The sequence below is a fragment of the Oryctolagus cuniculus genome, chromosome 7, assembly GCF_051225735.1.
Source record: "Oryctolagus cuniculus isolate XC-2025 breed Fujian yellow rabbit chromosome 7, ASM5122573v1, whole genome shotgun sequence".
NCBI lineage: Eukaryota > Metazoa > Chordata > Mammalia > Lagomorpha > Leporidae > Oryctolagus > Oryctolagus cuniculus.
Window position 1 is genome coordinate 4,043,354 of NC_142873.1, and position 16,636 is coordinate 4,059,989.

At 45.0% G+C, this 16,636-nt stretch overlaps 1 protein-coding gene across 9 annotated transcripts in view; it reads left to right on the top strand.

Annotated features, from left to right (window-relative positions):
• Positions 1 to 16,636, top strand: part of RABGAP1L (RAB GTPase activating protein 1 like) — a 788,382-nt gene that overhangs the window by 162,832 nt on the left and 608,914 nt on the right. For all 9 annotated transcript variants that reach the window (XM_070077152.2, XM_070077147.2, XM_089299425.1 and 6 more), the window contains one exon: positions 14,706 to 14,847. In XM_070077152.2, the coding sequence (XP_069933253.1) occupies positions 14,706 to 14,847 (142 nt within the window). The remainder of the gene's footprint in view (positions 1 to 14,705; positions 14,848 to 16,636) is intronic.

Here is a 16,636-nt window from a genome sequence, read left to right on the forward strand (position 1 = left end):
TTAAGTTTGTACTATATAAGGGTACTTCAGAAAGTATATGGAAAATGAAATTTAAAAATAAGTTTATTTTGGTGTAAATTTTTTTTCTTGAAGGGACATTCTTACTGAACTCGAGTGGATTGTAAGAGAGACAAGATTTATTTTCTTATCCACTGCTAAGTTCATGGTCAAGGCCCCTGTTTTTAAAAGATTAACAAGGAAAAGCATTCCAGATTTATTTAATATAAGTATGTAAGTGACACAGGAGCCTTCGTAAGTAAAAACTGAAAAAAATAGGGAAAACTCAGGAAAGTACTTCACAGGTTCATGGAAAGTGGAATTAAAAGATAAACTTAACTTTGAGGCTGGTGCCGTGGCTCAATAGGCTAATCCTCTGCCTGCAGCGCCGGCACACTGGGTTCTAGTCCCGGTCAGGGTGCCGGATTCTGTCTCGATTGCCCCTCTTCCAGGCCAGCTCTCTGCTGTTGCCTGGGAGTGCAGTGGAGGATGGCCCAAGTGCTTGGGCCCTGCACCCGCATGGGAGACCAGGAGAAGCACCTGGCTCCTGCCATCGGATCCGCGGCCATTGGAGGGTGAACCAATGGCAAAAGGAAGACCTTTCTCTCTGTCTCTCTCTCTCTCACTGTCCACTCTGCCTGTCAAAAACAACAACAACAAAAAACAACAACAACAACAACAAAAAAAAACAACCTTAACTTTAGTTCAAAACTTTTGAGATCCACGCATGGAGGACTCTTCGGAAAGTTCATGATAAATATATATTATGTATATTTTTCCTTTGAAAGGCATAGTGACAGGGAGAGACAGAGAATCTTCCATCTACTGGTTCACTCCCTAAGTGGCTGCAAGAGCCAGGACTGGGCCAGGCTGAAGCAAGAAGCCAGGGACTCCATCTGGCTCTCCTCCATGGGTGGAAGCATCCCAAGCTTTCCCAGGTGAATTAGCAGGAAGCTGGGTTGGAAGTGGTCCTAGCCAGGCTAGAGCTGCCGCTCAGATTTAGAATGCTAGGAGGCGAGCAGTGGCTCAATCTGCTGCACCACAATACTGACCCCCCTAAATGCACACTACTAAAACTGTGCATGACCTAAAAGGTAATCTGTAGAAGTGAACTTGACACTTTGAGATGCAAAGTCTTTGATCAGCCCTTTTCTTGACTGTGAGGAACAGTATTTTTTTTCATACTATGTGTTGCTCTCTTTATTTAGTATAGAGTTAATCTTATGTGTATAACGTTAATTGAAAATAGATCTTAGTAAAGCATAACAATGGGACTAGCAGAGGGAGGAGGAGTGGTGGAAGTGTGGGTGGAAGGGCAGGTATGGTGGAAAGAATCACTGTGTTCCTAAAGTTGTATTTGTGAGATGCATGAAATTTGTATTCCTTAAATAAAAGCTTTCTGGGAGAAAAAGAACTCTGCATGGATTTCAAACTTTGCACAAAAGTAATTATGAAATAATTGTGAAATTTTTGATGTACCTTTATATCTTTATGTTTAGGTTTGATGACGACTGGATAGTCATCAGAAGTATGATTGGACAAATGGGAGTATTAGTTAATAGTAATAAATTGGGGAGAATGTAGCTAGGTCTAGATCCTTTTGGTGTCTATGTGTCTTCAAGAATAAGGATGTTTTTCTCTTCTGGGAGGGTGCCTCTGGGATGAAAGTCTTGACCTACTTCTGGAGAGGTTAGGCTGGAACTGGATAGCCTGCTTCAGAGGGAGGGAAAGGGACGGAAGGGGGGAGTGACCCATCTGCTTGTGCTGTTTTCTGAAATGCCAGGTGCTGTATTGTGGGATGAAGACTCCAGGTTTTATCGGGATCCCACAGCAGAGGAAGTGAAACAATGCAGGCAGTATCTCCTTCAGGTTCTGAAGTGAGTGTAGCTAGTTTACTACAGGACTTCAGAAACGTGTGGAGTTGTTAGGTATGAATAGGATTGTTTCTGAAAAAATCATCATATGTTCAATTTTATTTTTTAAAGATTTATTTGAAAATCAGAGAGAGAGAAAAGAGAGAGAAAGGTCTTCCATCTGCTGGTTTACTCCCTCTAAGTAGCCACAACAGCCGGAGCTGAGCTGATCTAAAGCCAGGAGCCAAGAGCTTCTTCTGGGTCTCCCACATGGGTGCAGGGGCCCAAGCACTTGGGCCATCTTCCACTGCTTTCCTAGGCCTTAGCAGAGAGTTGGATCGGAAGTGGAGCAGCAGGGACTTGAACCAGCACCCATATGGGATGCTGGTGCTATAGGCCAGGGCTTTAACCCACTATGCCACAGCACCAGCCCCAAAATTATCTTTTAAAAATTTGAAATTATAAAGCAGAAAGGACAAAATCCTTACATAGGATTAGAGTTAGGGTTTTATATATATATGTGTGTATATATACACACACACATATATATGTACATATCTATGTTGCTTTGCCATGTATTTAAAATATAATGTGCCAGGTGGACGCTGAAAGGTATCTTTAAAGAAATAGGTTTATTGCCGGCGCCGCGGCTCACTAGGCTAATCCTCCGCCTTGCGGCGGCGGCACACCCGGGTTCTAGTCTCGGTCAGGGCACCAGTTTCTGTCCCGGTTGCCCCTCTTCCAGGCCAGCTCTCTGCTGTGGCCAGGGAGTGCAGTGGAGGATGGCCCAAGTGCTTGGGCCCTGCACCCCATGGGAGACCAGGATAAGTACCTGGCTCCTGCCATCGGATCAGCGCGGTGCGCCAGCAGCAGTGTGGCAGCCATTGGAGGGTGAACCAACGGCAAAGGAAGACCTTTCTCTCTGTCTCTCTCTCTCACTGTCCACTCTGCCTGATGAGACAAAGTCTATTTGAGTATAATGGGAGAGAGCACAACATAACTGATATTTAATGATGAAATTTTGCTTATTCCATAGTCAGGCAAACTTTTAAGTCCAGAGAATATTTTTATTTTTAAGACTAAGGCATTGGCAATAAAACAGTTGTTGTTCAACATTTAGAAATCTGTTGTTTATTAAATATGTTGTTTTCCATGAAAATGTTTTTACTTTGTGCTAGTGCCAAAAAGTAGTAGCACTTGATGATAGTAAAGTTCTAATTATTAGGATTAAGAGTGAGCATATGGAGATAGGAGCTTGGAAAATGTTTTTCTTTGTTTAGTGAGCTCAGTGATATTCTATTTCATAATTAAACATCTTGGAGAATAGAGAATATTGAAAAATAGCAGATTTGGATGATTAGATGAAATTGTTGTAAAACAGTTCAATTCTCAAAAGCTCTCAATTGAGTCAGTAGCAGTGAAAATATGCAGGAGGTGATTCTTGAATTCTTGCTTATTCTGGGAATATGTGGTGGTAAACTATGCAGAGCAGTTTGAAGCAGAAAAAACCAAAGTTATGAAGGCAGAAATGCTTTCATAATATTCATTTTAAAGATCGTCTTAAATAGGATTATTTAAGTTGCATACCCTGGGAAAGCACATGCTGTATAATGAGCAGAGTTTAAATAATTGAAACAATTCCTGTGTGGACATGTGATTATCATGATGGATATGTTTTCTGAATAATGGGTTGTTGCTTATTATGGATAATTTTCAACTCATATTAAAAATAAGTTTAGTTGTTTAAGCCTCTGTCTTGAAAGATATACTGAATTTTACATCTGATTGCAAAGGAATTACCTATTCCTATTTCTGTGTGTAGTGAATAGCATATATTTTGGATTTAGTACATGAAATACATGCTTTTAATTTGTATATAAAATTAACATTTCAGATTAAACTGGTTCTCAATAGATAACTAATAAAACATATCCTAGTAGGAGTCACATTATCTCTCTAATCCTTAGTTTCTTTATTGTAAAATGAAAGTGTGGGTTAATAGTATTACTGAAGTGTTTTTCATCTCTAAAATTCTGTGACATTGGAATTAGCTTACATAAAGGTTTTCAGCACAAATACTTCCATGACTGGAACAGGCAAGTTAATTCAAGGAGTCCAGTCTTGTTTTTAGTGTCTGCAATATGGTGGTGGCCACACTGAGGCTATGATGTTTAAACTAGCCTTACCATCAAAGAATCTCTGTGTTACCTCATTTTAATAAGGAAACATAGAGTCGTCAGTATACAAGCAGTCATATGCTAAATACCAAATAAATATTGCTAAGTTGGTTTAGAATAGCTAGAATGACCCAGGTGTTGTTAAAACAAGTCCATCCTGGTGTGGGTGTTTGGCCTTGTGGTTAAAATGCTCTCACCCCATATTAGAGTGCCTGAGTTCAGTACCTGCTTCTGGCTTCTGACTGCAGCGTCCCGGCAGTGTACACCCTGGAGGCAGTAATGATGACTCAAATATTAGGGTCCCTGCCACCTATGTGAGTGACCTGGTTGAGTTCTCATAAGATAACCAGAGAGGGAGAGTTCCCATCTGCTGGTTCATTCCCCGGATGCCATAATGGTTGGAGCTGGACCGTGGCAAAAGCTGAGAAAATTCAGTCCCAACCAGCTCCTTAACTGCTAGGCAAACACGGCCCCCAGATGATTTGATTCTAATGCGAGTTTCCCCTTCTGGCATTTGGTAGTTGTATCCATGAGCCTCCAGCTTCTGTACATGTGAAGTGAGGATAGCGTCTACTCATAGAATTGTCACTCATTCGCTTATTCCTTCAGTAAGCATTGCTTTGGTAGACCTTGGAGCAGTAGTACTGAATGTCGCAGAAGAGGTCTCTGCCTTGTTCTCTAACCTAAGGCAAACAAACAGCAAAATTAGCAGACGCTAACAGACTGATATAATGAAAGGTGGAACTTTCAGATGGGCAGTTAAGGAAGGCCTCTCTGAGGAAGAGACATGCAATGCCTGAAGTCTCTACGACAAGAAGGAACCTGCTATGTGAAGATCCAGGGAAAGAATAAAGCAAGCATCCTCACATACAGGTGCTGTAGTTTGGTGGTTGGGGGACCCCAAAGGCCCATATGTCAAAGGCGTGGTGCCTGATGTAGTGCTGCTGGGAGACGGTGGGACGTTTCAGAGGTGAGGCTTTAGGAGGGAGGTTCAGAGGTCGCGAAGGGGGATTGTGGGGCCTCAGTCTCTGCATCCTGGTGGACATGCACTCCAGCCATTGCTATCTATTGCCATCATTGGAGGCCCAAAGCCATGGAACAACCTGATCTTGGACTTGAACCTTCAAAACTGTGTGCTCAAGAAGCCTTTTTTTTTTTTTTTAAATTTCTGCTTGGATTCTTTTTTTTTTTTTTTTTTTGACAGGTAGAGTTAGACAGTGAGAGAGAGAGACAGAGAGAAAGGTCTTCCTTTTCCATTGGTTCACCCCCTAAATGGCTGCTATGGCCGGCGCGCTGCGCCGATCCGAAGCCAGGAGCCAGGTGCTTCCTCCTGGTCTCCCATGTGGGTACAGGGCCCAAGCACTTGGGCCATCCTCCACTGCACTCCAGGTCACAGCATACTGGAAGAGGAGCGACTGGTACAGAATCCAGCGCCCCAACCAGGACAAGAACCCAGGGTGCCGGTGCTGCAGGTGGAGGATTAGCCAAGTGAGCCACGGCGTCAGCCTCAAGAAGGCTTTTTTTCCTTCAGTCAGCTTATTTCAGCTATTTTACTGTGATAACAAAAGCTAAAACCATGGACAAACTTGGGGTATTTCCGGGCTGAATGCTTGCTGTCATCCATGATCACCAGTGTAATACTTGTTTAGGAGGATTTCTAGAGTGGCGCTAGAATAGGATGTGGAAACCCACTTTGGCTTTTCAGTTTTTTGTGTGTTACTTGTATATTCTACCATAGGTGAGACTCTCATTCCCAAAGTGGTGTTATCAACTACAGCACAAAACAGTAGTGACAAGTAGGAGTTGTCTAGTGTTTTCTGTGTGCTGAACGTTATTCTAAGTCCTTGACTTGCCTCTTGTATCTACTAGGAATCAAATCGAGATTCAGAAAAGAGAACGTTCTCAAGAGAGTGGGGGAAAAGTGGGAATGAATTAAAAGTTACAGAGTAAGACTGCAAATGAAGTTGAAGCATTAAGTGGGGGTGGGGTGAGACCTTTGTTTGGTAAATCTGATCTCTACAAGACAGTTTCCAGTCTTGTGTTTTGGGATAGCTTATAGGCAGGAGGCTGGCCTGTATGAAAAGGACTCCTGATTTTGTGCCTGGAGGCGGTGAGACCTGGGGGCGTGGAGGGGTGGGGGGATCGTGATAGTCTTACTTATTCTCAAGTTCCTCTGAGTATGGGCAAGTGAGCTTTTTCAGTCTCTTCCGGGATATTGTGACCAGGCTGGAGGTAGATGTTAGCTGCCTGTTCTTAGTCCTTTTTCTGGCCACAAGCTTCTTAAAGATTTGCTTTGGACTCCATGCTAAGTGGGGGTTTAATGTTGTTATTGCAAGGTGTCCAGCGCATAACAAATCTTCCTAGACAGACGAATCAATTAATTCGCAGGCTTTTATTGGGGTTCCGCTCCCGGGCGAGGTTCCCCCGTCCCAACAGAGCAACAGCGGGGGCCAGGGAAGTCGTCGCGCGTCAGAGATTGGGAGAGCTCCTTTTATAGATTCAGGGCGTGGGGGTTAAAGGTTGAGGCGGGTCTGATCCTCACTGGATGACCTTTAGGCACCCGCAGGGACCTTGACAAGGACTTTTCTTCCCTGGACTTCCCGGGACTTCTCCATTCCCAGAAGTGTAGGCCTTCCCTCCTTGGGGATCCCAAAGCTACCATCCCGACCTTTTGATGATAGGAAAGGGGGTGACGATGAGTCTCTGGCTACTTCCTGCTGACTGGGGACGTCATCTACAGGGGCGTGCTGGGGCTATCTTGGGGCTCCGCAGGGACAGGCATGTATGGATGGAGAAGCATCTGGTTGACTGCCTGGTTGCTGAAGGCCTTGGTTCATTCCATTGTCACCTGCTGTAAACACTTAAACAGACACTGTAGTATACAAGTTAGGGTGAGAATAGCAACCAATGATCCTAAGAGTCGCATTAACCAGGTAATGAGAGGATTTCATAGAGAGGAAATGAGGGGGTCTCTAGACCCTTGTGAGGATTGTTTGATGGATGTGGCTTAAATCTGATCCCAGCCAAGACCGGGAGAAAGGCCACTCAACTTTTGCTGGTAGAGGGGTTTGTCTGTAGAGAAATTCTGAATAATCATACAACATTAAGTGGAGGAGAGGACCATCAGTACAAACAGGTTGGGAGCAGAGACATTGATGTTAGAGTAGAGGTTATTCTTACAAAGGAATGAGACCCAACTGGGCTAGACAGAGTCTAGAACAAAGGACAGAGTCATTATTAGAGGACCCAAGGAAGGTGCTGTCTAAGCCACAGCAAGGTTTTCTGATTGAGAGACAAATAAAGCCTGACAGAAGGGGCTTGAAAATAATCTGGTGGGCTTTAGGCCTTGTAAGTTAAGAGGCCCAGACCTAACTATCTCTTCACATGGGGTACATTTTCAGGGAAGTGTGAACCTTCTTGGGGAAGGCACCCTGTTGACTTCCATTACCCAGCTGGTCTCAGGTGAAGGCAAGTGGCATCTCTAACAGGAAATTTACAGTTCTGCCTGCAATGTCGCTGACCCTACCTGGCCATCCCCTCAGCTGCAGTAGTCACTTTGGAAGCTGGGCTGAGTGAGGGGCTTTTCAGCTTAGAGCCAATAAGATTTGTGGCTCTGACCTGAAGTCCTCCGACTCCAGGGCAGGTCCATTTCCAGTGATCCAACTCTTGGCTGGCAGAGCTGCCAGGGCTCATCACAAGCTGACTTCTGCTGAAGCCCAGGCTCACCATATTGAAAGCCACTGCAGTGAACTGGCCTGTTGGGTCTCCTTGAAGGCAGATCACTGTACAGAGTTACATTTAATAGGCCTTTCACCTGTCTCTACATTTCTGATGCCTAGCTTGCTTTTCCTCCTGATTTTTGTTAAAGTAGACCAGAGGATGCAAGTCAAGGGGGTGCTCAAGTCCCAGATCACTTACTGACAATAGCAATATCAAGTGAAAATTTAGAAAGCAGTTTCAATCATTAGATAACAAATATAGCAGTGTCAGTACCAGCTTTTTAAACTCTGTTTTTTAATTTACCAATTGATTCGAATTACTTTCTGCTCTTAGTAACCTCAGTTAACCATACTTTCTCTCAGTTGGTACCTGCAATACATTATTGGCTTCATCTGTTTACAGCGCCATCCCAAAGTACTGAATATAATAGATGTGGCTGGAAAAAGTCCATCAGAACCTATAGGAGGACAGCTAAGCACAGAACCAACAACGCTTTAGTTTTATGAGCAGCAAATCTGATATATAAAACTGTGGATGACAAAAGACTTTCAGTTGCCACGTTTAAAATTATAAACTCATTATAAACTCAACAAGAGGCACGTGCTTACTTCACATTAAGCATTTTTGAAAGCACCTGTAGGATTTTACAGAACATTTAACTCTTTAGGCCTCTTTTGCTTTCTCATTAAGAGCCAAGATTTCTTCTGTAACCTTCTGTGACTTCCACACACCCTCTTCAACTTACTTGAAACATTCCATCATTTCCATTCCAGTCTAGAGTAATGGCTAGTATCCTAGCCATCAGGATAAAGTCAATCTTACAAACTTTGTCCTTTCTTTATTCAAAATAACTCTTTCCTTTTAACCTTCCTTGCCAAATGTACATTTCTATAACATTTTTAACACAAATTTAACATGCTGAGTATACAAGAGTTTACAATAAATTAGCAGTTACACCTAAATGACTTAAGATGCTGATATATCTCTACTTGAATTCAATTAAAATTAAAATTGCATTCATTTAAAACAAGTACTAATTACCCATTGCTGTTTCATTGAGTACTGATTACCCGGAAACTTGTTAAAATAAATTGCAAAAATAAGCTCAGCAAGTTACAAAGCAATATTTTCTTTTTCTTTTTTATTTTTTTTTTAAATTTTTTTAACAGGCAGAGTGGACAGTGAGAGAGAGAGACAGAGAGGAAGACCTTTGGTTCACCCTCCAATGGCCGCCGCGGCCTGTGTGCTGCGGCCGGCGCACCGCACTGATCTGATGGCAGGAGCCAGGAGCCAGGTGCTTTTCCTGGTCTCCCATGCGGGTGCAGGGCCCAAGCACTTGGGCCATCCTCCACTGCACTCCCTGGCCACAGCAGAGAGCTGGCCTGGAAGAGGGGCAACCGGGACAGAATCCGGCGCCCTGACCGGGACTAGAACCCCCGGGGTGCTGGCGCTGCAAGGTGGAGGATTAGCCTAGTGAGCCATGGCACCGGCCACAAAGCAGTATTTTAAAAGGTAGTGATCTTCCTAGATTCAAAGAAAGGAAACCAGAGGAGGAGGCTAGAGAGCCACGTGTTCAGGAACAGGTCTTTTTAAAACTTTGCCGGAAGGCGGCCAGGGAAGCAGGAGCAGCGAATCTCATTAGGTTGGGGGTGGGGAGCTTGACACTGGTGTTTGGGCCACGTGACTACCTGGCTTCCAGCAATGGCAGTGGGGAGAGGCAGGACATGGGGTGGGGCAGGGCAGAAGAATGCGCATATGGGGGCCGGAGGTTCCTGGCTAGCTGTGGGGTCCCCAGGAACTCAGGAGGGTTGGCAAAGGCAGAGGGTGGAGAGTTTGGCAGTAACACAGAAGAGGCGTCCTTAGGAGGTGGGGGCCCGATCTTGGCCAGCAAGACCTGGGCCGTGGAGCAGGCAGAGAGGAAAGTAGAGGAGAAGGGGTAGGACGGGAGCGGAGGTCACAGAAAGCCTGGACATAGGGGACCTCTGACCGTTTTCTCTCCCTGCGGCAGAAATTCTCAAGGTAATTAGGCCATGCCTGGGTGGAGTAGAAGATTAGGCATTTACGCCGCAGGTCCTGAGCCAGTCCCAATTTGTTCAAGTTCTTTAGGAGGCAGGCCAGGGGGCAGGATTGGCCAGATCCCATGGTCTCCCCGGTAGCCCGGATCTACTGAAATTCGGTCAAGGCGTCCCCTGTCCCGGACTGCAGCAGACGGATTAGAGGTCAGTCCTCTACGGGGCCAAGCCAGCGGCGGGATGTCTCCACAGCCACTGGGAGGCTAAAGAGCAGAGAACAGAGGCCACGTGCGCATGATTTGGAGGTCTCTTTCTGGACGGAGAGCTAGCCGGAGATCACAGAGACTGGGCCAACCAGAGGAGGGAGGGAGAGCAAGAGAGGAGTTACTTACAGTGGGTCGAGCATGGTCTGTAGTCAGCCTGGGGCACCAGACAGGTTCAGTGAGCGAGGGGGCCTCGAACCCAGAAAGGGGAGGCGCCAACCTCAGCTCCCGGGTATCAGCGCCATCTGCAAGGTGTCCGGCGCATAACAGATCTTCCCAGGCAGACGAATCAATTAATTCACAGGCTTTTATTGGGGTTCCGCTCCCGGGCGAGGTTCCCCCGTCCCAACAGAGCAACAGAGCGGGGCCGGGGAAGTCGCGCGTCAGAGATTGGGAGAGCTCCTTTTATAGATTCAGGGCGTGGGGGTTAAAGGTTGAGGCGGGTCTGATCCTCACTGGATGACCTTTAGGCACCCGCAGGGACCTTGACAAGGACTTTTCTTCCCCGGAAGTACAGGCAGGGACTCCCCATTCCCGGAAGAGTAGGCCTTCCCTCCTTGCGGATCCCAAAGCTACCAGTTATCAAATGTTTTCTTGTCCTCTATTTTGCTTTTGTGTATCTTGATATTCTTGTAAGTTGGAAACAAACACTTTCTTCAAATATTTAGACTTTTTTATTTATTTATTTTTTTTTTTGACAGGCAGAATGGACAGTGAGAGAGAGAGAGAGAGACAGAGAGAAAGGTCTTCCTTTGCCGTTGGTTCACCCTCCAATGGCCGCCGCGGCCGGGGCCGGCACGCTGCGGCTGGCGCACCGCGCTGATCCGATGGCAGGAGCCAGGTACTTCTCCTGGTCTCCCATGGGGTGCAGAGCCCAAGCACTTGGGCCATCCTCCACTGCACTCCCTGGCCACAGCAGAGAGCTGGCCTGGAAGAGGGGCAACCGGGACAGAATCCGGCGCCCCGACTGGGACTAGAACCCGGTGTGCCAGCGCCGCAAGGCAGAGGATTAGCCTAGTGAGCCGCGGCGCTGGCAAAAATTTGTTTTTGAAGAGAAATGTTGATTTAAATCTATTTAAATAGAAATTAATTAGTAAAAACCAAGAGTAAGTGAATAATGAGAGTAGCTGTTCTAATTGCTGAAAGATAAAGATTAACAAAGTCGTGGAGTATTTATAAGGTAATAAGGAAATAAAAAGCCTTGGAAAGCAGGGTTTTTGTTTTTTTTTTTCTAAACAGTTCTCTTCCGCTTTGGCTTGACTTTCACCTGGTGCAGCGGCAAATAGAAGCTGCTTGGAAATACTTTTTTTTTTCATGTGATGGTATATATCTGTAGCTTAGTGAAAATATATGATTCTGTTATATGGTGTTTGTAGGCATTTTCATTAAAAAAACAAGAGCTCTTAAAGAAATACATAAGAATACAGGCAATGGAGCTTGACACTTAGATAACTAGAACTTATGATGCGTAATATCATAATTGAACAAATTAAATCTTTGGGATTAAGTTTTGCCCTTAAAGTTAATACTGTAGTTCTTTTGAGAACAGAGGTCCTACATGGGAAGTTAGTATGCAGTGACTCCTGTTGTTAATTTAATAATTAACATTTAGAGGCCGGCGCCGCGGCTCACTAGGCTAATCCTCCGCCTAGCGGCGCCGGCACACTGGGTTCTAGTCCCGGTCGGGGCGCCGGATTCTGTCCCGGTTGCCCCTCTTCCAGGCCAGCTCTCTGCTGTGGCCAGGGAGTGCAGTGGAGGATGGCCCAGGTGCTTGGGCCCTGCACCTCATGGGAGACCAGGAAAAGCACCTGGCTCCTGGCTCCTGCCATCGGATCAGCGCGGTGCGCCGGCTGCAGCGCACTGGCCGCAGCGCGCCGGCCGTGGCGGCCATTGGAGGGTGAACCAATGGCAAAGGAAGACCTTTCTCTCTGTCTCTCTCTCTCACTGTCCACTCTGCCTGTCAAAAAAAAAAAATTAAAAAATTAAAAAAAAAATAACACTTAGGTGTGACGTCAGTGATCACCCAAGGCTCTTGACATGAGCTGCCTAGGCTATGGAAGCCTTCTGAGTTTCACAAACTCCATCAGTATTCAGACAAGGCCATAAGCAAAGTGGAAGTTCTCTCCCCCTCCAAAGAAAAGTACATCCTGCTTTGATGGCTATTCTCTACTGGGGTCTCCAAGGCAGGTTCTTCACATAAGGACACTTTTTGCACAAGTGTCCGGGCTTTCCACACCTGAAATGCTCTTGTGGGCCTTTTTAGCCAGACGAGAATGCCTTTCGGGCTGATGTTGAGGTCACTGAGTGCTACTTAAGGCAATTGCCGCTCTGTGAGTCTGCTGTACAGACTCCTCCCCATGTTGGAGCATTTACTCCTCTTTAACTTTATTCACTATTAGTAGTTAACACTTGATCCTATTGACATGATCACTTTAGCACTTAATCCCACCTATATGATCACTTTAAAACTTAAGATTGTATCATTACCATTTAGCCCAAGGGGATTTGTGATCCCATAGCAAATTTTAAACTGTACTCTTAGAAGTAAGTCCGTAAGAATGCATGTAGAGCTATATAGCTTTACAGTCTCTCCGTAGGACCTGAGAAAATAAAAATAGACACAGCTCTTCATGAGCTTAATTATCCTTTAGCATTTCACATGGATACATTGTATTAGCTATAATTTCTTAATCCCATCTAGTCGAAGGGTCTCCCAATTATCAAGTGAAGATCTTTCAGGGAGTCTCCAAAGGAGTAGTTGTAGAACTACTCATAGTTAAATCACCTTGTAACCTGGGGAGACAGGAGGTATATAGGGCTAAGCTTTGGCCCAGTTATATCTCTGATCATCTATCCTAACCAGTAATCTAACATCCTGGAGCTACTATACCTATTATAGAGTTTAATGCATATGTATTATAGCAAGGAAGTATGAACCACCCAGTCTGAGAAAAAACCGTTCCAGACTGTTAGAATCCCACTCAGAGGTGAAACAAACCAAATATAAACCATCCAGTCTGAGAAACACCATTCCAGACTGTTAGAATCCCACTCAGAGGTGAAACACCATTCCAGACTGTTAAAATCTCACTTCAGAAGTGAAAATAATAAGAACATGATTTAATATACATTGCTGTATTAACCAGGCATGTAGCATGTGGTGGTTCATGGGGGCCGCCATCTTGGGGCGGAATCTGTGCCCATTTTCCTGTGAGGGCGGAAGTTCCACCCTCCACGACAGGAAGTAGAGCATCCTCCATGTTTAAAGATCCTCCTCTCTGACACTAATACATCTCTGAGCAACCAGAGCAGTTGTCCAATTCAGAATTAGCAATTGAAAGCTTGTACAATAAGGCCCAGGGACAAGGAGAAATGTTTTATAACTTTTTTAGCTGCTGATACTAATTAAAAACTTGACCTTAGAAAAGCACGTAAATTGTCTTTGAAACATACTACAACCAATCTGGAATCCTTAGGAGTTTTTCCTCTTTGTAAATCTGTTTTATCTCTTATTACATTGCACTAGCAACAACACCAAAGTCCTTGAAGCCAGAAACTGTGAAACAAAACCAATCTATGCCTTTTTGAAAGCTACCAGCAAAACAAAAGAAAAAGAGAAGGATAAAAAAAATCTTGCTTGTTGTCTGTGAGCAGCTGTCTTCTCCCCTCAGGGTGGGGTGGCTCTAGCCTCACTCCATTTGACTACCACACTGGGCTCTTCTTTGGCACCCATCTCAGCTTGCTTTGAGCGCGTTCACTGGCCGCCGAGGCCGGCTGCCATGCAGTCCTGCAGGGTAGGTCTAGCTCCAGACACAGGTGTGTCGCCCTACGGTGGACCTGAAACTCTAATATGGGATGCAGCCATCTTGATATTAAACTCTATACCCATCCATAGGATCCCGACAGTTTATAAGGTAAAAACTGGCTACTTCCATGAATTAGCTGGTGGGTGTGCTGATAGATCTCTGCAGCAATATGAGGTAGTCAGTTCTAAAAATCTAGCATTGGGGCCAGTGCTGTGGCATCATGGGTGAAGCCACCACCTGCATTGCCAGCATCCCATATGGGCACCTCTTTAAGTCCTGGCTGCTCCACTTCCTAACCAGCTCTCTGGTACAGCCTGGGAAGGCTGTAGAAGATGGCCCAAATGCTTGGGTCCCTGCACCTGTGTGGGAGACCTGGAAGAAGCTCTTGGTTCCTGGCTTCAGATTCGCCCAGCTCTGGCTGTTGTGGCCATTTGGGGGGTGAACCAGTGGATGGAAGACCTCTCTCTCTCTCTCTCTCTCTCTCTCTCTCTCTCTTTCTCTCTCTCTACCTCTCTATAACTCTGCCTTTCAAATAAATAAATCTTAAGAAAAAGTCTAGCATCAATGGCTTCTCTGTCTATCCCAGGACCTGTGGTGTCTCAGATTTTTCTGATTGGAACTGGCTTCTCTTAGAGTAGCTAGTAGGTTTTATCATGTCTGTTGACCTAATGCTTGAGGAACCATGTGTTTATGTATATTTTGAATGTCATGTGAGTAATAATGCACCCTAAAAGATGTGTTAACCTCAGACCTGCTGAAGAGCCAACATGATCTGCTGCTCTTCATTTTAACTCTTTTTTAGTGAGTCACTGAGATGCTATCCCTCTGTATTTCCTTCAGGTCTTTAACGTTTAAATATGTGTTTTATCTTTCTCAGTCTGAAGGGAAAGGCCACACCAGTGCTGGAGATGCCATATATGAGGTGGTGAGTCTACAGCGAGAGTCTGACAAGGAGGAGCCAGTCACTCCTACTAGTGGAGGGGCACCAATGTCACCCCAGGAGGATGAGGCGGACGAGGGTAAGAAGTTGAGCTTGAACTTTCCCTGTATTTACATGGCCAGTAACCATCTTTAAGGCGTATATGTGTATGTGCACAGGAAAAGGAAGGATGGTACTCATTCCCAGTCTGTGCCACTCTCAGGCTAGACTTTGCTTTCTGCTGGAGATTTGATTCAGTTGGTTGTCTGATTGTGCCATCTACAGTGTCATTTTATCTGCTGACTTAAAATTGACACATCATTTTGCTGTTTTTTTCTTCCTGCTTTATGTTTTATGTTTTAAACATTTATTTATTTATTTGTAAGTGTTGCAGAGAGACAGAGACAGAGACAGAGAGAGAAATAGAGAGAGAAAGAGATGTCTTCTATCCGCTGGTTCACTTGCCATATGGCCACAGTGATCAGAGCTGGGCCAATCTGAAGCCAGGAGCCAGGAGCCTCCTCAGGGTCTCCCATGTGGGTGCAGGGCCCAAGGACTTGGGTCATCCTCCACTGCTTTCCCAGGCCACAGCAGAGAGCTGCATCGGAAGGGGAGCAGATGGGACTTGAACCGGTGCCCACATGGGATGCTGGCACCACAGATGGTGGTTTTACCCACTACGCCACAGTGCCAGCCCCAAGATTTATTTATTTATTTGAAGGAAGAGTTACAGAGGCAGAAGTAGAGAGAGAGAGGGAGAGAGAGAGAAATCTCCCATCTGCTGGTTCACTCCCCAAATGGCCGCAATGGCCAGAGCTGCGCCAGTCTGAAGCCAGGAACTTCTGGGTCTGCAACGCAGGTGCAGGGGCCCAAGCACTCGGGCCATCTGCTGCTGCTTTCCCAGGTGCTTTAGCAGAGAGCTGGATCAGAAGTGAAGCAGCTCAAACTTGAAGCAGCGCCCACATGGGGTGCTAGCACTGCAGGTGGCGACTTCACCTGCTACACTACAGTGCTGGCCACATTCCTGCTTTTTTTTTTTCCCGCATTTCTATGAAATGTGGTATTTCTCTTCTCACTTAATATTGGTCTTTTCTGAGTTTGTATTGCTGCTGTGTGCTTTGTGCTTCACCACTCACTTTCTGAAGTAGCGTGATGTCTGCCCTGCTTACTGCATGGATGCTACTGAGAGATGCTGATGCAGCCCTTGAGAGCCGCATGTCATTGGGCTCTGTGGTCGGTACTCTTTTCATAGAAACTGGAGCTAAGGAGTAGATCTGAACTTTGAGAAGCTCTTACAATGTCTGCTTCTAGGCTCAGACTTTTTAGGGGAAAATGTCTGAATTTATGCCATCTTTGAAAAGAGCATTTCAAAATTCTTTGAATCTGTTTTCCCATGAACTTTGGAAGTACCCCATATATCAGCCACCGATTGCAGTATTATCTTTCAGCTTTCTAATTTACATGAAATTTTGCCAAACTGTATTAAAGTGGGTATTTAATTTCTATAAAAAATAATTGATGTCATTTCTTAGATTGGTCTTGGGTTTCAAGGAAATGGAGCAGAAAATACAAAGTCCTTGTTATCTCTTCCCCTCTTTCAGTTTCCCTTGTTAACATTTTGTGTGGTTACTGTTCATTTGTTGTAAGTAATGAACCAATATTGATAGATTATTAAAAACAGTACACAATTCCTGTGAGGTTTCAGTCTTTGTGTTTGTATAGCCCTGAGATGTGACAAATCTATGCAGTATATCCACCATTACCAAGTTATCACAATGCCTCATTGTCCTAAAAATTTGTCTTTCTGTGGCTTGATACCGAATGTCTTTTTATTGCTATATAATACTCTATTCTATGGATGTAGTAGGGTTTTTTGTTGTTGTTGTTTA